Source organism: Apodemus sylvaticus, chromosome X (assembly GCF_947179515.1).
Source record: "Apodemus sylvaticus chromosome X, mApoSyl1.1, whole genome shotgun sequence".
Classification (NCBI taxonomy): domain Eukaryota; kingdom Metazoa; phylum Chordata; class Mammalia; order Rodentia; family Muridae; genus Apodemus; species Apodemus sylvaticus.
In genome coordinates this window covers 99,855,873-99,881,179 of record NC_067495.1, presented here as the reverse complement: position 1 = coordinate 99,881,179, position 25,307 = coordinate 99,855,873, and the positions used below count along the sequence as shown (strand labels likewise).

The 25,307-nt window shown below is 38.0% G+C and overlaps 1 protein-coding gene across 1 annotated transcript in view; it reads right to left on the bottom strand.

Annotated features, from left to right (window-relative positions):
• Window positions 1-12,894, bottom strand: part of Il1rapl2 (interleukin 1 receptor accessory protein like 2) — a 690,466-nt gene extending 677,572 nt beyond the window's left edge. The window contains exon 1 of the mRNA XM_052170310.1: window positions 12,789-12,894. Coding sequence (XP_052026270.1) covers window positions 12,789-12,894 — 106 coding nt within the window. The remainder of the gene's footprint in view (window positions 1-12,788) is intronic.
• Between the last annotated feature and the right edge of the window lie 12,413 nt (window positions 12,895-25,307).

The window sequence follows — 25,307 nt, the reverse complement described above, 5'->3', positions numbered from 1 at the left end:
AAAGTTACAAACAGTAATTACAGTATACATTATATTTAATTCTAAAACTATTCACACATTTTTGCCTCCTGTATTTTTTTTGGTTGTTTGTTTGTTTTTGTTTTTTAATTTTTTTATTCAATATATTTTTATTTCAAATGATTTCCCCTTTTCTTGGCCCCCACTCCCCGAAAGTCCCATCAGCCCCCTTCACTCCCCCTGTTTTTCCACCCAACCCTTCCCACTTCCCTGTTCTGGTTTTGCCCTATACTGCTTCACTGAGTCTTTCCAGAACAAGGGGACACTCCTCCGTTCTTCTTGTACCTCATTTGATGTGTGGATTATGTTTTTGGTATTCCAGTTTTCTAGGTTAATATCCACTTATTAGTGAGTACATACCATGATTCATCTTTGAGTCTGGGTTACCTCACTTAGTATGATGTTCTCTAGCTCCATCCATTTGTCTAAGAATTTCATGAATTCATTCTTTCTAATGGCTGAATAGTACTCCATTGTGTATATATACCACATTTTTTGCATCCACTCTTCTGTTGAGGGATACCTGGGTTCTTCCCAGCTTCTGGCAATTATAAATAGGGCTGCTATGAACATAGTAGAGCATGTATCCTTATTACATGGTGGGGAATCCTCTGGGTATATGACCAGGAGTGGTATAGCAGGATATTCTGGAAGTGAGGTGCCCAGTTTTCGCAGGAACCGCCAGACTGATTTCCAGAGTGGTTGTACCAATTTGCAACCCCACCAGCAGTGGAGGAGTATTCCTCTTTCTCCACATCCTCACCAACATCTGCTGTCTTCTGAATTTTTAATCTTAGCCATTCTGACTAATGTAAGGTGAAATCTCAGGGTTGTTTTGATTTACATTTCCCTAATGGCTAATGAAGTTGAGCATTTTTTAAGATGATTCTGCGCCATCCAAAGTTTTTCAGGTGAAAATTCTTTGTTTAACTCTGTACTCCATTTTTTTTTAATTTAAAAGCATTTTTATTCGATATAATTTATTTATATTTCAAATGATTTCCCCTTTTCTAGCCCCCCCCACTCCCCGAAAGTCCCGTAAGCCCCCTTCTCTTCCCCTGTCCTCCCACCCACCCCTTCCCACTTCCCCATTCTGGTTTTGCCAAATACTGTTTCACTGAGTCTTTCCAGAACCAGGGGCCACTCCTCCTTTCTTCTTGTACCTCATTTGATGTGTGGATTATGTTTTGGGTATTCCAGTTTTCTAGGTTAATAACCACTTATTAGTGAGTGCATACCATGATTCACCTTTTGAGTCTGGGTTACCTCACTTAGTATGATATTCTCTAGCTCCATCCATTTGCCTAAGAATTTCATGAATTCATTGTTTCTAATGGCTGAATAGTACTCCATTGTGTAGATATACCACATTTTTTGCATCCACTCTTCTGTTGAGGGATACCTGGGTTCTTTCCAACATCTGGCAATTATAAATAGGGCTGCTATGAACATAGTGGAACATGTATCCTTATTACATGGTGGGGAGTCTTCTGGGTATATGGCCAGGAGTGGTATAGCAGGATCTTCTGGAAGTGAGGTGACCAGTTTTCGGAGGAACCGCCAGACTGATTTCCAGAGTGGTTGTACCAATTTGCAACCCCACCAGCAGTGGAGGAGTGTTCCTCTTTCTCCACACCCTCTCCAACACCTGCTGTCTCCTGAATTCTTAATCTTAGCCATTCTGACTGGTGTAAGATGAAATCTTAGGGTTGTTTTGATTTGCATTTCCCTAATGACTAATGAAGTTGAGCATTTTTTAAGATGCTTCTCCACCATCCGAAGTTCTTCAGGTGAGAATTCTTTGTTTAACTCTGTACCCCATTTTTTAATAGGGTTGTTTGGTTTTCTGGAGTCTAACTTCTTGAGTTCTTTATATATATTGGATATTAGCCCTCTATCTGATGTAGGATTGGTGAAGATCTTTTCCCAATTTGTTGGTTGCCGATTTGTCCTCTTGATGGTGTCCTTTGCCTTACAGAAACTTTGTAATTTTATGAGGTCCCATTTGTCAATTCTTGCTCTTAGAGCATACGCTATTGGTGTTCTGTTCAGAAACTTTCTCCCTGTACCGATGTCCTCAAGGGTCTTCCCCAGTTTCTTTTCTATTAGCTTCAGAGTGTCTGGCTTTATGTGGAGGTCCTTGATCCATTTGGATTTGAGCTTAGTACAAGGAGACAAGGATGGATCAATTCACATTCTTCTGCATGCTGACCTCTAGTTGAACCAGCACCATTTGTTGAAAAGGCTATCTTTTCTCCATTGGATGTTTTCAGCCCCTTTGTCAAGGATCAAGTGGCCATAGGTGTGTGGGCTTATTTCTGGATCTTCAATCCTGTTCCATTGATCCGCCTGCCTATCACTGTACCAATACCATGCAGTTTTTAACACTATTGCTCTGTAGTATTGCTTGAGGTCAGGGATACTGATTCCCCCAGAATTTCTTTTATTGTTGAGAATAGTTTTAGCTATCCTGGGTTTTTTCTTATTCCAGATGAATTTGAGGATTGCTCTATCTAACTCTGTGAAGAATTGAGTTGGGATTTTGATGGGTATTATGTTGAATCTGTATATTGCTTTTGGCAAAATGGCCATTTTAACTACATTGATCCTGCCGATCCATGAGCATGGGAGATTTTTCCATTTTTTGAGGTCTTCTTCCATTTCCTTCTTCATAGTCTTGAAGTTCTTGTCATACAGATCTTTCACAAGTTTTGTAAGAGTCCCCCCAATGTACTTTATACTGTTTGTGGCTATTGTGAAGGGGGTCATTTCCCTAATTTCTTTCTCAGCCTGCTTTATCCTTTGAGTATAGGAAGGCCACTGATTTGCTTGAGTTGATTTTATAACCTTCCACTTTACGGAAGCTGTTTATCAGTTGTAGGAGTTTTCTACTGGAGTTTTTTGGGTCACTCCCAAAAACATCTATGTATATATATATATATATATCTGCAAATGATAGTTTGACTTCTTCCTTTCCAATTTGTATCCCTTTGACCTCCTTATGTTGTCGAATTGCCCGAGCTAATACCTCAAGTACAATATTAAAAAGATAAGGAGAAAGGGGGCAGCCCTGTCTAGTCCCTGATTTTAGTGGGATTGCTTCAAGTTTCTCTCCATTTAGTTTGATGCTGGCTACCGGTTTGCTATATATTGCTTTTACTATGTTTAGGTATGGGCCTTGAATTCCTGTTCTTTCCAAGACTTTAAATATCAAAGGATGCTGAATTTTGTCAAATGCTTTTTCAGCATCCAATGAAATGACCATGTGGTTTTTTTTTTTCTTTAAGTTTGTTTATGTAGTGGATTACATTGATGGATTTTCCTATATTGAACCAACCCTGCATCCCTGGGATAAAGCCTACTTGATCATGGTGGATGATCATTTTGATGTGTTCTTGGATTCGGTTGGCAAGAATTTTATTGAGTATTTTTGCATCGATGTTCATAAGGGAAATTGATCTGTAGTTCTCTTTCTTTTTGTATCTTTGTGTGGTTTTGGTATTAGTGTAATTGTGGCTTCATAGAAGGAATTGGGTAGTGTCCCTTCTGTTTCTATTTTGTGGAATAATTTGAAGAGTATTGGTGTTAGGTCTTCTTTGAAGGTCTGATAGAATTCTGCACTGAAACCATCTGGTCCTATGCTTTTTTTGGTTGGGAGACTTTCTATGACCCTTTCTATTTCTTTAGGGGTTATGGGAGTGTTTAGATGATCTATTTGGTCCTGATTTAATTTTGGTATTTGGTATCTGTCAAGGAAATTGTCCATTTCCTCCAGATTCTCCAGTTATGTTTAGTATAGGCTTTTGTAGTAGGATCTGATATTTTTTTGGATTTCCTCAGTTTCTGTTTTTATATCCCCCTTTTCATTTGTAATTTTGTTAATTTGGATACTTTCTCTGTGCCCTTTGGTCAGTCTGGCTAAGGGTTTATCTATCTTGTTGATTTTCTCAAAGAACCAGCTCCTGGATTCGTTGATTCTTTGTATGGTTCCCTTTGTTTCCACTTGATTGATTTCAGCCCTGAGTTTGATGATTTCCTGTCTTCTACTCCTCCTGGGGGAATTGGCTTCTTTTTTTCCAGGGCTTTCAGGTGTGTCGTTAAGCTGTTAGTGTATGCTCTCTCTATTTTCTTTTTGGAGGCACTCAGGGCTATGAGTTTTCCTCTTAACACTGCTTTCATTGTGTCCCATAGATTTGGGTATGTTGTGTCTTCATTTTCATTAAATTCTAAAAAGTCTCTGATTTCTTTCTTTATTTCTTCTTTGGCCAAGGTGTCACTGAGTAGAGTATTGTTCAGACTCCATGTTTATGTGGGCTTTCTGTTGTTTTTGTTGCTATTGAAAACCACTCTTACACCATAGTGATCTGATAGGAGGAATGGGATTAGTTTGATCTTCTTGTATTTGTTGAAGTCTGTCTTGTGACCAATTTATATGGTCGATTTTGGAGAAGGTACCATGAGGTGCTGAGAAAAAGGTATATTCTTTTGCTTTAGGGTGATATGTTCTATAAATATCAGTCAAATCCAATTGGTCCAAAGCTTCAATTAGTTTTACTGTGTCCTTGTTTAGTTTCTGTTTTCCTGATCGGTCCATTGAGGAGAGTGGGGTGTTGAAGTCCCCCACAATTATTGTGTTAGGTGAAATGTGTGCTTTGATCTTTAGTAAAGTTTCTTTTACGAATGAGAACACTCTTGCATTTGCTGCATAGATGTTCAGAATTGAAAGTTCTTCTTGGTGGATTTTTCTTTGACCAGCAAGAAGTGTCCCTCAGTGTCTCTTTTGATGACTTTAGGTTGAAAGTCAATTTTATCTGATATTAGAATGGCTACTCCGGCTCGTTTCCCGAGACCATTGGCTTAAAAAATTGTCTTCCAGCCTTTTACTCTAAGGTAGTTTTGTCTTTGACATTTAGGTGTGTTTCCTGTATACAGCAAAATGTAGGGTCCTGTTTGCTTGTCCAGTCTGTTAGTCTATGTCTTTTTTTTTTTTTTTTTATTCGATATAATTTATTTACATTTCAAATGATTTCCCCTTTTCTAGCCTTTTTATTGGGGAATTGAGTCCATTGATGTTAAGAGATATTAAGGAATAGTGATTATAACTTCCTGTCATTTTTGATGTTATTTTTATATTTGAGTGATTATCTTCTTTTGGGTTTGATGAAGGAAGGTTACGATCTTGCTTTTTCCAGGGTGTAGTTTTCCTCCTTGTATTGGAGTTTTCCTCCTATTATCCTTTGTAGAGCTGAGTTTGTGGAAAGATATTGTGTAAATTTGGTTTTGTCATGGAATGTCTTGGTTTCTCCATCTATGGTGATTGAGAGTTTTACTATGTATAGTAGTCTTGGCTGATATTTGTGTTCTCTTAGAGTCTGCATGAGATCTGCCCAGGATCTTCTAGCTTTCATGGTCTCTGGTGAGAGGTGTGATTCTGATAGGTCTTCCTTTATATGTCACTTGGCCTTTTTCTCTTACTGCCTTTAGTATTCTTTTTTTGTTCAGTGCATTTGGGGTTTTAATTATTATGTGGTGAGAGGTATTTCTGCTCAGGTCCAGTCTGTTTGGAGTTCTGTAGGCTTCTTGTATATTCATACGCATCTCTCTCTTTAAGTTGGGAAAGTTTTCTTCCATAATTTTGTTGAAGATATTTGCTGGCTCTTTCAGTTGTAAATCTTCACTCTCATCTATACCTATAATCCTTAGGTTTGGTCTTCTCATTGTATCCTGGATTTCCTGGATGTTCTGGGATACAAGCTTTTTGCATTTTGCATTTTCTTTGACTGTTGAGTCAATGGTTTCTATGGTATCTTCGTCATCTGAGATTCTTTCTTCCATCTCTTGTATTCCATTGTTTTTATTTGCATCTATGGCTCCTAATTTCTTCTCAAGGTTTTCTATCTCCAAAGTTGTCTCCCTTTGTGATTTCTTAGTCGTTTCTACTTCTGTTTTTATATCTAGGATGGTTTTGCTAAGTTCCATCATTTGTTTGTTTGTGTTTTCCTGTAATTCTTTAAGAGATTTTTGTGTTTCCTCTTTCATGACTTCTGCCTCTTGACTCAAGTTCTCCTGCATTTCTTTAAGTTTTTTTTTTTTTTTTTTTTTTTTTTTTTTTGCCTTTCTTCTTTATTGGCTTCTATCTCTTGAGCCTTATTCTCCTGCATTTCTTTAAGTGATTTTTGTGTTTCCATTATACGGGTTTCTAGCTTATTCATGTTCCCTTGTATTTCTTTAAGATATTCATTCATGTCCTTTTTGTGTTCTTCTTGCAGCATCATGACCAGTGATTTTAAATCCAAATCTTGTTTCTCTGGTGTGTTGGCATAACCAGGATTTGCTGATGTTGGAGAGTTTGGTTCAAATGCTGCCATATTGCCTAGATTTCTGTTAGTAGTGTTCCTGTGTTTGCCCTTTGCCATCTTGTTCTCTGGAGTTAGTTGGTCTTGTCTCTGGGTGGTGGTTGAGCCTCCTGAGAGGCTCTGGGGCTATTTCTGCAACACTGGATGGCTGGGTTTCTTCTGTAGCAGATTGCTGATATGCTGTCCTCCTCTTGGGTTCCCTTGCAGCCCTAGTGTGCTTTGCCCCAGATTGTGTCTGTGAACCAGATGGTGCCTGTTTGCTCCTTCAGGGAGTCCTGAAGCGTGTATGCTGCGGGGACCTTTTCTGTGTGTTGATCACTCTGCTGGGTAGCCGATCTCCCATCCGGGTTGGTGCACATAAGGCTAGCCTAGCTGCTCAGGTCCTGAGTCTAGGCAAAAGCCTGGGAGGCCAAGGTCTGAGCAAAGTTCCCCTCGGGCTATGACTGTTAATTGGGTCTGTCAGGTGGCCACGATGGTGGGCGTGTGCACGTGCTCCCTGAAAGTGCCGGGAGAGTCTGCTGGGCTAACAACCTCCTGGCCATGTTGACACACAGATGGCCCACCAAGCAGCCCAGTTCTTGGGGTCAGTCCAGGGCCTGTTGGCCTGTTGGGGCCTAGACCCTGCTATGTTAGCCTCAAGCTATGCCTGTTTGCTTGCTTTGCCTGCTAGAGCTCTCTGGTGTCCTGTAGGCAAAATGGCAGTGCGTGCTGGGCTAGGGCAAAAAACCTCCTGGCTGGGTTGGCACCCCGATGGCCCCTGAACAGCCCAGGGCCTGTGTGCAGGCCAAAGCCTGTCGTGCTTAGACCCCCTCGATGTTGGCCTTGGGTTATATTTGCGTACCTCAGTCTGTCTGATCTCTCTGGAGTCCGAGAACCAAGATGGAGGCGAGTCTCTCGTGACTGGCCAGAGGCAGAGTTCTGAAGTGGCTTCTGTGCGGTGAAAGGCACCGTAAATCTGCCGCTGCTTGCAGCCCAGCTGGCCAGCGATGGCCAGTGTTCATGGGCACAGGGCCTGCCTGGACCCTGTCACCTTGATTCCACTTCTGATGGCCCTTCAGCTGGACCAGCCACTGCTGCCGCTGCCACCCCCGCAGCCGCCCATCTCCCCTCTCTATTTTCAGCCTCACCTCCTGTATTTCTAAATTGCACAAGTGCCCCTGGATATGGTTTACATACATATATAAAACTGATTAAATTATGTAACAAACCTAAGACAAGAGATGAAACCCAGATGCCAAGAAACTTTCCACACCTGCCTGTACTCAATCATGATGAGTGCAGAGACTAACAAAGTACTAAAGTGATGAGCTCAGAGTCAGACACAAGAAGCTAGGGATTGAATCATACATTTGTAAATGAACTAAGAAGCTTACAAGCAAAGTTTAGATTTCTTCCAGTCCTCAATATCCAATTTTTGAGGTAAACGAACACACGTGACAGGAGCTGGCATAGTTTTTTGTTTTTTTGGTTTTTTTTTGTTTTTTAATTCCACCTAGCTCAGAGCAAATGTTCAAATCAGTATGGGCCTCAGGTTAGATCACTAGGTCAGATCTCAACAAATTACATTCTATGAACATAAACATTTTCATACAGACAACAGATAAGTATGTTGTCTCCTTAAGTCAGTTGTGTGTAATTATTAAGTGAGTAACCTTAGACAAGCCACTTAACCCATGTCATTTGTTTCCATGAGGAAATGTCAGAAGCTTGGGATAGGTGAACTTTAAGGTCTTTTTCAATACAAAGTATGTGAGTTTATGGGAAGGATGGAAAAATGACTTGTTCTGTTAAATGAAGCCAAATGTCAGAGCTCATGGAAAGGCTTGTGAAAATGGAGCAAACAGATACATATGTGCAGTGGAGGGAAGCTTTCTACTAAAGTACATTACATGTCTGCCCATAAGTGAGAGTGTAAAATTTCACTGTTCTAATAATTATCTGTGTAAAAAGCAATGCAATTCCAGAAGAAATGCTTGTAATTTATGCCAATTTCTCCCAACTTTGTCCAGATGAGTTCAATTCTAAACCAAAAGATTATAGGGTAGATTTTGTAAATGTGATTTGTTACACAAAAGATCCTGAGTTAGAAGCTTGGTCTCTGGTGTTGCAATATTGAAGATAAAGGGGCCTTAAAAGGTGGCTGTTTTATCATGTAGTCAAAACCAGGAAATTACATAGGTCAGGGAAGAGATGGGAATGGCTTTGACTAGCAAAATAACAATTGTACTATTTCTCAAGAACTAAGTTAATTGTTTGAATGTACCATATGGTAAAATGGACAAATTCAGAATGGCTCTTGCCAGGTATGGTGGTACAAAGTTTTAATCCCATTATAGGGGAGGTTGGTTATTGTTTTCAAACAGAAGTCCCAATATAAACACAGTGGAAATAATTCCAGCACTTGACATTTGCTCTAACGCCAGCATGGACCTCTAGAGTCAATACTTCACAAACATCTAGCTAATAAAAAAGAGTGGTGAGCTCAAAACCAGCATCACCATCTAGTGAGACCTTGTCTATTTATTCCAGAAATGAAAAAATAAAGTGTAAAATAAGAAAATAATGTTTTAAAAGAAACAAAAATACTACTAATTCTTAAAATTTGTGATTGATCCAAAGTGAAGAGAGTCACCATTTTTTGAATGAAAAGAAATAATTGTAAACTGGTGAGGGAAAAAGGCAGAATTGAGAGTTCAATTTTGGACATGTTAAGACTGAGAAGCGTTGCAGAGAACTGATCCTAGACTCTAAAGGCAAGATATTCAAAAGGCCTTAATTGTAGATGAAGCTTTTCCTTTGAGTCCCCATATCATGTTTTTCTTTGTGAAACAACTAGAAATTCAAACCTGCTTTTCAAGCAAGAAGCTATAATCCACTCACCTTAAAGATGAAGACAGCCTAAAACTTACAGGAAAACTTCTGTTTGAACAACAATCAAAATGTTTGCTACCCACTTTCTAGTTGCTAAAGTGCTGTCTCTGATATTCCACACTAAATAGTATTTTTCAGATAAGAGAATTTCAGGCTTATAGCTAGGATTTGAGGTATCAAGTTTCAGTCTACCTAATCTTTCAGGATTATAGTTTGTGCAATCTTTCACCTCCATCTTAACCTCAACGGAACCAGCATATCATTCCCAACAGTCACAAAATGATTGGACCAATGTGGACACTTGAATCAAGTATATTGATTCGGTAGGCTACATAGCAACATATGACTTATTACTTCTGTAAATGATTGGTCGAGCCAATCAATTTCTTTTTCATATATAGTGACTGGAACAAGGGGGAGAGAAACAGAGAGAGAGAGAGAAAGATAGAGAGAGAGAGAGAGAGAGAGAGAGAGAGAGAGAGAGAGAGGCTAATAATTTGTGGAAACTAAGATAGATTTGGGCCATTTGATGCCAGGGTCATACAAGCAAGTCAGTAATAGAAACAGAAGAATACAATAAATATGTGGAGAAATGCATGGGTAGAGAGTGTGTACTCTCTAATAACCAGATCCCAAATCAGTATAATTTCTAACTTCAGTCTAATTTCGTGTCTTAATACTCACAGATATGTATACCTCCAACTCCTCATCAAAGAAGTTTCTTGTTGTAGCAGTCAGCGTTTGTTACAGAAAGCATAATTGATTAAATTGCAAATAAGAATTGGCTATGGTGTGCTTAGCACCAACTGATACATCTTCTACAGCACGACTCCTACACCTAAGGCCTACAGCAGTGAAGGTAGAATTCTTACAAGTGCCAGAGGACCAGTATGTCTTCTTCAACTTTGTATCCTCTGTGTATTAATGAAAACTACTTTCACAAAATCTGGACAAAACATCTGCCTAACAAAAACCTGAAAAATGGCATTACTGGTTGACATGCCAATATGTATGATGAAATTGCATAAAGCCCCACAGATGAAGAACTGCAGTAAATTAACTCCTGCTGAGAGAGGAGGAATCAATGTTTTCTGAGTATTAACTATTTAATTGGTTATCCCTACCATGTGGCAAGCTTTTAAACATATACATATGAGCAACAGTAAATACAGCAGGTTGTATTTATATGTTTATGTATATTTGTACATGTAACAATAATAAAAAATCACTGAACCTTATAGTTATACACATAATAATAATAATAATAATAATAATAATAATAAGAAGAAGAAGAAGAAGAAGAAGAAAAATCTAGCCCATTTACTTGGATGTATGGCCTTAACCATAACTTGCCAATCTGTCTTTCCTAAATCAGAATCTATTTTCATTAATCTATTGATCCATATCTCCAATAATAGCAATGCATCTTCCTCACCGCATGTTTGCTTGGTATTGTATACTCAGTATCCCATTTTGATAAATGTCATCATTTTAATTCTCTTTACACTAAGGTTTTTTCTAAAACATTCTCAATGAACTGTAACAATGAGAAAATGTCATATTTTTATTATCTGCACAATAAATAACACTAATAATAATAATAATAACAGTAATACCAGTAATAATAATGTGTCAGGTTGATTTCGTTGATCATTGATTAATTAGTGGCTATTATGATAAAATAAATCACTGGTGGAAGAGACTATTACTTAAATGCAGAAGAGGACTAATTTTTCTGTGAACTTAAAACTTCTATAATATCGATAAAATTTTAAGTTTATAAAATTCTGTAATTTTATTGGGACTGGGATAAATCTACAGACAATAAAATGTCCAGATTATGATGGGGCAAATAACCTTATTTTCTGATTCTGTTCTTGTTCCTCCTTCTAGTTTCTATGGGATGTGCTTGTGCTAAGCTAGATTCCTATAAGTCTCTGCAATGCCCATATTGTGTGTTTTCAAAACATATTTACCTATTTGAATCCAAAAGTTTTGCTTAGATAAAAGGTTAACACTGTTTTATAAACAGGGGAAATCAGGCAGATCTAGTTCTCATAACACTTAAGAAGTAGATCAGGCATTAAAATTTAGGACTCTAAAATATTACACACAACTGAGAATTTCTTGCAACATTTTGTCCCTAATGAGCATTATTATCGAGTCCATTAGGTTTTACTCAATTTAAAGAAATATTTAAATGTATTGCTTAAAGAAATTGCCATCAGTTGTATGAGAGAATGATATTTGGGAAAAAGAAACTCAAAATCAAATAAATATTTTGTTTATGGACATATGCATTCTTCTGTCTGATTATAAATATCTGACTCATAAAACAAACAATTTTTCAGGCAGTATCAAATGGCTCCAGAGATGAATGGTCATGGAGTACACTTCAATTTTAAAAACTTGAAAATGCAAATAAGTAAACAAAATTTTAATAGTTACAAAATTAAACAAACAAAATCTATCATTTGTGCAAATATATTCAGTTTCTAGAGTGTTGCTAAAGTATTCAAATGGAATTAAATCTGCATTTGCTGTGAAGCAGAGAAACTACACCACAGCCAGGAATCTTAGAAAAAAGTAAACCAGCATCTTCCAAGAAGCTGCTAAACCAGAATTATGTGACCTAATTCAGTAAACGCTAGTAGAAGACAAAAAGAGACCAGGGTAGGGGAGAGATACTGAAAGTCTTTGGAATAACTGAAGCTCAAGTGCAGTAACATATTTAAGCTTGCAGTCTTGCCCATCATAATAATAAAGAGGGAAGAGAATCAGTAGATGAGCTATCCAAGTCCTCTAAGCAAATGGAGTGAAACAAGCAAAGAAAATAACCGTCAGTAAATGCAACAGGCCTAGAACTAGACTGTTTAGAATATCTACAAATAAAGCATGGTCAGTGCCCTCAGGAGGCTCCTGATCTATTTTATGCTAAAAGTAAAGTGGCCTCAGAGCAAATGTTCAAAGCGTCAGGTTGGTTCACTAGATCAGGTCTCAACAAATTACATTCTATGAATATAAACATTTCATAACAGACAACAACAACAACAACAACAAAAAGTATATTGTCTACTTAAATCAGTTGTTTGTCATCATTAACCATAGACAAGCCACTTAACCCAGGTCATATGTTTCCCTGAGAAGAAAAGGTAAAAAGCATGCCACTTATGCTAAGTTCCTGATAGAGTCTTGGGTCTTTTCACTGGCATAGCATGCAAAGTCACTGCCATTTGGAGTGGAATTTTAGTAAACTCTCTCTATCTATTATAAACGAGGTTTCATGTACCCAGTACTCTGTTTGGAAAACACTTCTCAGAAGAAGAAACCCTAAAACTCTAAGAAAGAGAACATTTCAATAGACCCTACCCAGGTCATGTGTTCTCCAGTTTTCTCACTTCCTTCCCTCACCACCTGCAAATTCAGCCACTCAGGGACCTTCTCAAATCTCTTTCCATAATGCTTTTCACATCTGCATCCTTCTCATCAGTTCTGTTCTCTGTGCTCTCAGTATCTTCCTATTCAAAGCCATCATTATCTCACATCTGAACTCTATTATGACCTCTTCACCAGGCCTTCTCGATCCAGTATCTCCTCCCACTAATCTATTCTGCACACAGCTGCCAAATTCTTCTTCCTGAAACGCCATTTTCACCCTGTCTCTCCCCATTTCCTATAGCGCCCATTTAAAATGCCTTTGCTTGATGGAGCCTCACAAGCAGAAGTCAGACTATAGTTCTAACCTCATTTTTTTTCATATAATACCCAGGCTTAGCCATGCCCATTCAGTGTCCGCAAGCTTGTCTTACATTTGTTTCTAAAATTTTTTCACAGTTTTCCTCAATCATAAGGACTGTCCCTGAATCTCTCTTTTTTAAAATACAAATTCCATCTCCTTCTTAAAGCTTTCCCTGATTGCTCCAACCAACTCTGAGTGTTTGCTCCTCTGACTTCACACTACTCTATTTCCATTGATTTTAAATCTGTCCTGAGTGTTTTCCTCCATTCTCTCAGTGGAACAGGTGATAAGGATGGGAAATGGAAAAAGACAGTAGGGGGTAAGCACTGCAGAAACCAAGAGACCCACTAGAAGGTTATTATGCTCTTACAAGCGAGAGATAATGAGGCCTGGAAAATATTCAGACCTTGGGAATCCAAAAGAATTAATGGATGAGATACATTTCGTAGAATGCATCAGTAGGACTGAATGATTGACGAGATAGGGGAATCAGAAACATGAATAACAAATGGCGGGGAAGTTTTGAGACTGAATCATACTATTAAAATTAAAAGGTGGCATCAAATTGGATTGGTAAAAAGGGTGACAGGTTTGTTCTTAGACTAAGTGAGCTCGTGATACCAGAGAGCAGGTGGCTACAGACAAAAGAGGTTTGTGAAATCATCAGAGCTGGTGATACAGGCTGATGAGAGCTCTTATAGTTACTCCCCAGAGCTATGACTATAAATGTATATGCAAAGAAAAAGAAGGAACTGGCCTAGTGGTATGGATCTAGAATCTCTGCTACTTGAAAGGCCGAGGCAGGAGGGTTACAATTTTAAGGGCTGACTGCAGAGTTAGTTCATGGAAAGATTGGATAACTCTTTGAGATCCTGTTTAAAACTTTAAAAGTTCAAAGAGTGTTCAACATATAGGGCAGTAGTAGAGCACTTACCTAGCATGTGTGAAGCCCTGAATTCAATCTACGCGTATAGAGAATAAGAGGGAAGGAGAAAAGGGGGCAGAATTAGATTGGGAGAAGGGAATCAGAGAGGAGGAGAGGGTCGGAGGGAGAGAAGGAGCAGGAAGGAGTGGAGGCATAAAGTGAGGTGACATGAGGTGAGAGACAGAGCAGGCTGAGCACAGGGTGGGGGTGTGGGGAACAGGATGTGAAAGAGAGCTTGCCACCATATCTGTCACCTCACTGAAAGCCAAGGTTGATTCTTGGTTCGATGATCTGTCTCCTTCCCTCACTGCTCCAGATGCATCCCTCCTGAAGTTGCTGCCTTTGTTAAAGAGAACAATCTATGTTCAAGGGTATGTGAGTAGCTGCACTCCCAGGCTAAAACCTCCTGCTAAAAGGAGAACAAGAGATTCAGGGGAAGATAAAAAGAAAGGAGTAGGAGAGTGATGTAAGCAGAGACCTTGAACACAGAGCCAACAAAACCTCCACAATTCTGATTCTTGTCATTCGAGGGTAAGTAATAATTTTTTAGGATGCCAGTTTTAGGAAACAATCCTATCTTCCTAAGATGCAGTGTGTTCTGAGAGATAAGGAAATGGAAGCAATGTACAGTGGTCTCTTGCTAAATAAAACCAGTAAAATGATGCAGAGGGAAAGAAAGGGATGGCTATGTGTAAGAATGTTTGCTGCACAGTCAGGAGGATCAGAGTTCTCACCCCAGGACACATACAAGGAGCCAAATGCTCCATGCAAGCCAGTAGCTCCAGCTCTAAGGAAAGTGAAACACAGAGGTTTGCCTCTGTTTGAGGCCTTTGCCGGCTAGTTTAAAATATGGATCCCAGGTTCATGGAAGGCACGGCCTCAAAGGAACAGAGAAAAAGTAATAGAGGAGGACACTCAACAGCCTCTTTACCTGTGCATGAATACACAGCCACACCAACTCAAGTATGCCTGTACATATATACACAGAAAAATAATTTTTTTGTTTTTTTTTGTTTTTTTGGGGGGGGGATTTGTTTTTTTTTTTTTTTTTTTTTTTTTTTTTTTTTTTTTTTTTGAGACAGGGTTTCTCTGTATAGCCCTGGCTGTCCTGGAACTCACTCGGTAGACCAGGCTGGCCTCGAACTCAGAAATCCGCCTGCTTCTGCCTCCCAGAGTGCTGGGATTACAGGCGTGCGCCACCAACGCCCGGCTAGAAAAATAATTTTTAAAAAGGAAAAAGAAACTGCAGAGTGCCATGGGCAATGTAGGAGGAAGGACAAATGGCTGGAGAACTAATGGAATGCAACCCACTAGTTACCACAGCCACATGACCAAGCCTCAGTGTGCCATGGCCCTGAGGAATATGTGTCCTGAGGACATTATGCTGTTATGGAGGTCTGTTCTGCTTGCTGCCCTCATGTTCCTCTTAATCTAAGAGTTATATGAACACTCTAAGGGGGCTTCCAGCCCCATACAGGACAGTATCTCTGGCATTCACAATATTAATGCTTGATCTCTTTCAGGCATTGCTGCTGGAAAAGATTATGATTCTAGCACCACCCTAGAGAAGAACTTAGAGGTATAGATGTCAATAATGACTACCAACCTTAGAAAACAGTTGGAGAAACAAAGTCGTTAGTAAAGCTACTATGTTGAGTCATTTTTACTATTGGCTCTGATGTTAAAAAAAAAAAAAAAAACCTTAGGGAAGAATATGATGTTGAGAAAGGCACCCTCTCATTAGTTAAGTCGGGGACTCTTTATGGTCAGGAAGTAAGAACAGCGGCAGCACTGGCTGACCTGACTCTCACTGAAGCTGCACTGGTGACGACTGATTTCTTATAGCCATGTTGCCCTCAGCTTCTTGATAAGATTTATTAGGAAATTGCTGGTGAGTAGATATGCATTTTGAGGGTTTAAGGTAGATATGATTAATTTTTTTATATAAAATCTTAGATTCGTGATTCTTTTAATATTCTTATAAGGTTACTTTAAAGATAAAATAATAAAACAATTACGTATGTCTTTGTAACCACAGATGTCTGGCTGCCAGTACGAGGAACTGGCCGAGCATGCTGTCTTGCTTACTTACACTTTCTCATCGATAAGTTGCTTGGTTTTGAATGTACATGGCCTTTTTAATTTTTTTTCAAGTTTTTCTTAATATTTTTATTTTCTTTATTCTTTGTTTAAATTTCAGATGATTTCCCCTTTCCCGGATCCCCCCTTCCCCATGTGTCCCATAAACCTTCTTCTCTCCATCCCTTCTCCAATCACCTCCCTCCTTTTTCTCTGTCCTTATATTCCCTTCCCATGCCAGATCAATCCTTTCCACGATCAGGACCCTCTCCATACTTCTTCATGGGAGTCATTTGTTATGCAATTTGTGCCTTGGGTATTCAGAGATTTTAATTTTTAAAGTAATTTGTTTTCTTTACCTGTCCTAGATAATGTTATTTCTTGCAAAGGCACTGGAAAATGCATTGCTCTTTCATAATTATTTACTAGAAGAAAACTAAAACACAATCACATTTCAATTGTATACTGCTTGAAAGATTTTGCTGGGATATATAAGGTATGGAAGAAACAAAGTATGGTATGGTATGGTATGGTATGGTATGGTATGATAAGATATGATATGATATGATATGATATGATATGATATGGAGTGAGTGGCTATAACATTGCCTTTCCTGTCCATCAACTATGTGTGTGTGTAAAGTTTGTGAGAATGGGGGTTGGAACGTTGTTCCTTCCATCAACCAGTTGTGTGTATTAATGTATGAATGTGTGGAATACTTGGAGCCTGTCTGTCAGATCTTTGCTTTAACCATTTTATGTGTGAATGCATACATGTCTGTCTGTAGGACTGTATGCATATATGTATGTGTGTATGTATATATATAAATGTATATTTGTGTGTATGAAGTTATTAGACTGCCTTTTGCTTTGTACATTCAGTGTGTGTGTGTATGGGTGTGCATCTCTCTCTCTCTTTCTGTGTGTGTGTGTGTGTGTGTGTGTGTGTGTGTGTGTGTGTGTGTGAATTTTCTCTCTTTTGGTATCAAGTACCTAAAAGACTTTATGGTTTTTCTGGTGGCCACAGAGAGTACCAGCCCCATTAAATTTGTTCCTTCATAAAATCTTCTGAGCAACTTCTCTTGTCACTGGCTGTTTTTGGCAACAGCCCCTGTAGATACCAAATCGACCCTGGTTAGCAGCTCTAAGCACTGACTGCCAATGGATGCCTGCCTCAGTTTACTCACCACATGAATGTGAAAGGCAGTCACTGGCAACAGAGCATGGAAGAACAAAATAGGAATCTCATGTAAATTAGTTCTACTGTGTCATATTGTGACATTGCTAAGTTGTGTCATTGAGTGACTAGTGTCATCCTACTTGAGCCTGTATTCAAGGCCACTTTGAATCTGCTAAAGATATTTGTAAGGTTCCCATAAGTCCTTTCCAATGTGATGCTTTCTGAGCTTTCTAGTGAGAGAGCAAAGCCTTTATGTTGGGGATACACATGGCCAGGGACAGATGGATTCACAAGAGAGCCGTTAGGTAGGAACAGATTTGGACTCAAACAACAGATAGAATAGGGACAGTGGAAGAAACAGAGAGTAAAGTAGAGAATTCAAATCTGGACTCATTCTTGGTTAAATGAGAAGAATGGAAAATGCTCTGATTTCTTTTCTTAATGCAACACTGAGACATTACTGATGATTCTGAGTTTATCATTAGTGCATGCAAACCAACACAAATGGTCCAATCTGTTTTGTGTTGCTATTAACAGATATCACAGACTGTAAATTATGCCAAATGGTTCTGAAATCTAAGAAACCCAACAGCATGTAGACAGCAAGGTCTTTTCTGTGTCATTCTATGACAGAATGTCAAAGAGACATAGACCCGTAGACACAAAGTGGGTCGAATATGTCCTTTTATAAAGAATCAACTAACAAGATTGATCCATTGATCCATTAAGACCGCTTAACAATCCTACCTTTTTCAGTGCAATTAAAGCCATATGAGGCTTGTGAGGGACAAATAGTCAAACCACTGTACCAGTTCTATTTGTGATAGTCATGAATTTGGAAGATTTCTGTCTAGACTTTTCAGTACAGTTTTTTTTGGGGGGGGGGGATTTGCTTTTTTCAAGACAGGGTTTCTCTGTATAGTCCTGGCTGTCCTGGAACTCACTCTGTAGACCAGGCTGGCCTCGAACTCAGAAATCTGCCTGCCTCTGCCTCCCAGAGTGCTGAGATTACAGGCGTGCGCCACCACCGCCCGGCTGACTTTTCAGTACTCTTGAAATCAGCACATGTAAAGTATATTTTAATAAATTTGTGTCTAATCACTAACATATATAATGGCTTAAGTGAATGATACAGCACATAAAATGTGTCATTTAATTTGATTAGAGAATTTAGTATCTAGCAAAAGTAGTTTGTGCTATGCTGTGGCTCCTTGGAATAATACACTATCTAATAATAAAAGTGGTTCATGCTGTTTTTATGGCCCATAGAGCATATTCAGTGAACCATATAAAGGAGGAGAGTCGATCATGTAAAAATTCTATCTGTACAAGATAAATTGTTGGTACTAGCAATAAGAACTATGTACCTAAAATATAAATTTTGTGGGGGTAATTTTTCATGTCATATATATAAAATCTCTTCTACATTGTGATACAATCTCTCCCTATCTCTCTCCCACCATTTCTGTAATAAAATGTGAATTATTCATACCACAATTAAAAGAACTCTTTGCTGGGCAGGGGTGACACATGCCTTTAATCCAAGCACCTGGGAAGCAGAGGCAGGCAGATTTCTGAGTTCGAGGCTAGCCTGGTCTACAGAGTGAGTTCCAGGACAGCCAGAGCTATACAGAGAAACCCTGTCTCAGAAAAAAAAATCCAAAAAAACCAAAACAACAACAACAAAAAAAAACACAAAACAAAAATAAACAAACTCTTATGTCATGACTTGAATATTCCTCAGAAAAGAAAAAAGGAATAAAAGTAATATTGTATGACCAACCTATATCAATAATGGCTACATACCTAAGGAATCCATGTCAGCATCCTGCAGAAATACTTCCATATCTAGCATTTTTCTCTATGCTCTTCATAATAGAAGGTAGGACTCAGCTAGTTGTCCACTGCCAAATAAATTCTACACAACAAACGTATATTCCCACACAAAAAGGAAATTACATCTTCTCCAGGATAATAGATGGAACTGGAGGTCATAATTTTAAAGATAATAACCCTGTCTTCTAAGGGTTAGTATCATATATTCTACTTTGTATGTGGTGCTTACAGGAGAAAATGTATGAATGAGAAAGTGAGGCTATTGAGGGTTGTGGAAGGGAAAGGGAGAATTATGGAGAGGGACAAAGAAAGAAGATAGGAAGAAAAGTGATCAGAATGTATTAGTAATTTCGCTGAAACAACTTCTGAAGAACAAAGACCTCAGTGCAAATCTCCTCAATTTCTTAAACCATCTATGCTTTCTTCAATTACCGCAGACATTGTTCACTAATTGTCCAGAGACTTTGTGGTTCTATATATTGTTTAACAATAACGTTGTTCAGGGCTACTGTAGGAATCCTCATTATTATGAAAAAACTTGCTTATACATATTTAACCTTCCATCAAGACAAAAAGTAGACATAATTTAGAATGGTTTTATAGTAACTTTAACAATATATAGAGTACACTTGGGGATGCTGATACATAGTTGAACTAATCTCTTTAGAATTGTATTTGCTACTTAGGACAACCTGAAAATACAGTGATCTCATCTCTTTTTCCAAAAACATAAAACATTCAGGTTACCTGATTCTTGTTGTTTTGTCACATTAAGAAAAATAAGCTAAAGACACAGGAGAAAACAATTTAAGCTCTAAATGTCATCTGTGTTAATTTACTCCAATATTTGGCTTCTATCTTGATAATGCAAGCATTACTTCTAAAAGGCTACCAGAAGAGCAATCTGTTAGAGTCTTCACAATTTGTGTGCCAAGGCCTACACTTCGGATGGACACACCAATCAAGAAGATAAGTACTTAGCAACGTCTATGAGAGACAACCCACTTAGTTCTTTGTTCTTTCCCTTCAGGCTGGGAATGCATAAGAACTGTCAGCCTAATCCAATCTGAGACATATCTCTTTTCAACTAAGGTGGCTGTTCACTGGCTTTAAGGAATCAAGATGTTTCATAAGATCAGGAAGCTAGAAAGTATAAAAAAAGAAAAAAGAAAAAGAATGTACTGTATAACTGTATAGATAAAGATGGGTACTTAGAGGCCCTTTAAACAAACCAGCTACAGTTCCAGTAACATATATGTGTATGTGTGTGTGTGTGTGTGTGTGTGTGTGTAAATATATATGCATAGGAATGTACATGTTTATGTGTATGTATGTACATATGCATATGTATATGTATTTGAACAGATGGATTATATTTAACCCTCAGTGGTATTAATGGAAACATATCTAGGTACATGGCTTATATATACACCTCAGTACCTTGAAAGTAGGGGTCATTCTGTTTTATCACTTCACTAACTGGAAAGAGTGAAAGACTAATTCTGTGTCAATTTCAGAAGAGAATAACTGAAATCAATCTTCTTCATATATATATATTAGCATTTGAATGCTAAGGGCCAGTAAATGTCTTCAACAAAATTATAGAAGAAAACTTCCCTAACCTAAAGAAAGAGATGCCCATGAACATACAAGAAGCCTACAGAACTCCAAATAGATTTGACCAGAAAAGAAATTCCTCCTGTCACATAATAATAAAAACACCAAATGTACTAAACAAAGAAAGAATATTAAAAGCAGTAAGGGAAAAAGTTCACGTAACATATAAAGGTAGACCTATCAGAATTACACTGGACTTCTCACTAGAGACTAGGAAAGCCAGAAGTGCCTGGGCTGATGTCATGAAGAACTTAAGGGAACACAAATGCCAACTCAGACTGATATATCCAGCAAATATCTCACTTACCAAAGATGGATAAACCAAGATATTCCATAACAAAAAAAAATTTACATGGTATCTTTCCACAAATCCAGTCCTATTATTCAAAGGATAATGAATGGAAAACACCAACAAAAGGAGGGTAACTACACACTAGAAAAAGCAAAAAATTAATGTTCTTTCAACAAACCCAAAAGAAAATAACCACACAAACATAAAAAATTCATTAAAAAGAGCAGGAAACAACAATGACTATTCTTTAATATCTCTTAACATCAATGGACTCAATTCCCCAATAAAAAGACATAGACTAACAGACTGGATTCATAAACCAGACCCAACATCTTGCTGCATACAGTAAACGCATCTCAGTGTCAAAGACAAACACTAACTCAAGGTAAAAGGCTGAAAAACAGTTATCCAAGCAAATGGTCCCTGGAAACAACCTGGAGTAGCCATTGTAATATCCAATAAAATACACTCTCAACCAAAAGTCACCAAAAAAAGACACAGAAGGACACTTTATACTCATCAAAGGAAAAATCTACCAGGAAGAACTCTTAATTTTGAACATGTATGCCCCAAATACAAGGGCACGTTCATTCCTAAAGGAAACTTTACTAAAGCTTAAAGCACACATCATACCCCACACAATAATTGTGGGTGACTTCAAGTCCCCACTCTCCTCAATGGACAGATCAGGGGAACCCAAACTAAACAGAGACATAGTGAAACTAACAGAAGTTTTGGACTAAAAGAAAAAAAAAAAACATGGTCATTTCATTAGATGCTGAAAAAGCTTTGGACAAAATTCAGCATCCTTTCATGTTAAAGGTCTTGTAAAGAACAGGAATTCAAGGCCCATACCTAAACATCATTAAAGCAATATAGAGCAAACCGGTAGCCAACATCAAACTAAACGGAGAGAAACTTGAAGCAATCCCACTAAAATCAGGGACTAGACAAGGCTGTCCTCTCTCTCCATATCTTTTCAATATAGTACTTGAAGTCCTAGATAGAGCAATTAGACAACATAAGGAGGTCAAAGGGATACAAATTGGAAATGAAGAAGTCAAACTATAACTATTTGCAGATGACATGATAGTATACTTAAGCGACCCAAAAAACTCCACCAGGGAACTCCTACAGCTGATAAACAACTTCAGCAAAGTGGCTGGATATAAAATTAACTCAAGCAAATCAGTAGCCTTCCTTTATTCAAAGGGTAAACAGGCTGAGAAAGAAATTAGGGAAATGACACCCTTCACAATAGCCACAAACAATATAACGTATCTTGGTGTGACTCTACTGATACAAGTGAAAGATCTGTATGTCAGGAACTTCAAGTCTTTGAAGAATGAAATCGAAGAAGACTTCAGAAGATGGAAAAATCCTCCCTGCTCTTGGATTGGCAGGATTAATATAGTAAAAATGGCCATCCTTTCCAAAATCAATATAGAGATTTAATGCAATCCCCATCAAAATACCAACTCAATTCTTCATAGAGTTAGAAAGAGCAATTCTCAAATTCATCTGGAATAACAAGAAACCCAGGATAGCTAAAACTATCCTCCAGAGTAAAAGAACTTCTGGGCGAATCAGTATCCCGGACCTCAAGCTGTACTACAGAGCAATTGTGTTAAAAATTGTATGGTATTGGTACAATGACAGGTAAGTGGATCGATGGAATAGAATTGAAGACCCACAAATGAACCCAAACGCCTATGGTCACTTGATCTTTGACAAATGAGCTCCAACCATCCAGTGGAAAAAAGATAGTCTTTTCTTTTTTTTATTTGATATATTTTTTATTTACATTTCAAATGATTTAAATGGTGCTGGTTCAAGTGGAAGTCAGCATGCAGAAGAATGCAAATCGATCCATACTTATCTCCTTGTACTAAGCTCAACTCCAAGTGGATCAAGGACCTCCACATAAAACCAGGCACACTGAAACTAATAGAAAAGAAACTGGGGAAGACCCTTAAGGACATGGGCACAGGGGAAAATTTCCTGAACAAAACACCAATAGCTTATGCTCTAAGATCAAGAATTGACAAATGGGACCTGATAAAATTACTGAGTTTCTGTTAGGCAAAGGACATTGTCAAAAGAACAAAATGGCAACCAACAAATTTGGAAAAGATCTTTACCAACCCTACATCCGATAGAGGCTAATATCCAATATATACAAAGAACTCAAGAAGTTATGCCCCAGGGAACCAAATAACCCTATTAAAAAATGGGGTACAGACCTAAACAAAGAATTTTCACCTGAAGAAATTCGGATGGCCCAGAGGCACCTTAAGAAGTATTCAACATCATTAGTCATTAGGGAAATGCAAATCAAAACAACCCTGAGATTTCACCTCACACCAGTAAGAATGGCTAAGATTAAAAACTCAGGAGACAGCAGGTGTTGGTGAGGATGTGGAGAAAGAGGAACACTCCTCCACTGCTGGTGCAATTGCAAGCTGGTACAACCACTCTGGAAATCAATCTGGAGGTTCCTCAGAAAAATGGGCATGATACTACCAGAGAACCCTGTTATATTCCTGGGCATATGTCCAGAGGATTCCCCAGCATGTAATAAGGATACATGCTCCACTTTGTTCATAGCAGCCCTATTTATAATAGCCAGGTCTGAGGATATGGGGAATTGTAAATAAACTTTATATGCATGTTTGACATTTATAAAGAAGACTTAATGGTTTCTCCCTACAAAATGTCAAAAAATGAGAGAAATAGCTCACATAGGCAGCATGGCTTATTCTTTCAAAAACACTTCAGGCTCTGAGAAGTTGGCTTGTACTTCTTGTCATATTTTTGCATTGTGTATGAACTCACAGTTTTGTTTTATCTTAGAAGCCCAAACTAAAAAGTGTATTGTGTCTCTGTGCATGTGTGCATATGCATGCAAGTGTGTATTGCATCTATTTTTGCAGCTATAAAACTGCTTAATCTAAATTTATTAACAATGTTGGCTACAGATCTTGAAACCAAAAAAAAAAAAAAAAAAAAAAAGAAGAAGAAGAAGAAGATAAGGGTACCAGCAGATGTACAATCAGTCCAAAGGCTTGTTCTTTCCCTCAAAGATGGCACATTTTTTGTTGTATCCTTACATAGTTGAAGAAATGATCAGGCTTCCTTAGGCCTCTTTGATAAAGATCCTATTCATGAGGTTTCCTCAGGACCTAATCATCTCCCTCAAATCCTCACCTTGTAATGACATTTCAATGGAAATTTGTTTTCAAAATGTGAATTTGGGCTAGTCTATGCATTCTGATGACAGCATGATCTAGATACTTAAGGAAAATTCCTTAGTTTTCGATTCAGAGAAATACCTTGAGCCCATTAATGGATATCAAATGGCAACTCAAAAAATCCTCTTTAACAGCAAATTAAGGCTTAATGTGTTGTTATACTTGTCATCAGAAATGCTGTGAGTACAGGCTTGTGAGAATGTGCTCTATGTATTACAGCTGGGACATAACAACAAGCTGACGTGGTAGTTAGCTTTGCCCATATGTGGGCAAAATCCATTTCCTACGAGAATAGCATTATGGCTTTGCAATAGGATAGTTGACAATACAACTGTTAATTTATTGTTGACTTTTGACAGGAGGAGAAAAAAACAAGCCAATTACTTCATTACAAGATGTTTCAGACCAAAAATGATCTGCTTTAATTACTTTGATGAGAGGGTGGGGAGACAATTTCTTTTAATAACTAGGGATGTTTTAACCCTACAGGATTAGAGGCCAGAAAGGTCAATGCCTTCTTTTTACCCATTAAAAGAATACCATAAATGTTTGTGTCTCCATTGAATCTTGAATATTAATTTCATAAATGAAGTAACAATTTGTACCCAAGAATAGACACAAAATAAATAAGACTTGTATATACATACAAAAGCCTGTCCATGCTATTTTAAAGCAGCCTTATTCCTAATAATCAAAAAATGAAAATAACTCAAATGAATATCTATTAATGAGTATACAAAATATTTTACAATGAAATAATATGGTCCACATAAATAAATTAAATTCTGTTACAGGATGGAGTTGTAGTTAAAGAAGACCCAAACAACCCAGATATATATTTCCATTTAGATGAGAAATCTTCAGAATTAGAAAAGTGAAAAAGGTAGATTAATGATGGCTAGGGAATGTTGTGGCAATTAGAAGTATTTTCTCAATTGGCAGAAGGTCCAGATTTTCTTTTGAGAGTGACAAATAGATGACAAAATTGATGATAAAGAATATAAAAGAGCCCTGCGGCCATATTTGCTGCCTTCCAGGACAGAAAAGGGTCAGTAGGTTCTGTATCACCCTGAGGTTTAGATTTCTGGTGGTGCAAACCGCCAGGGGTCTGCCTGCACTCAGGAACTGAGCACATAGGCTGGT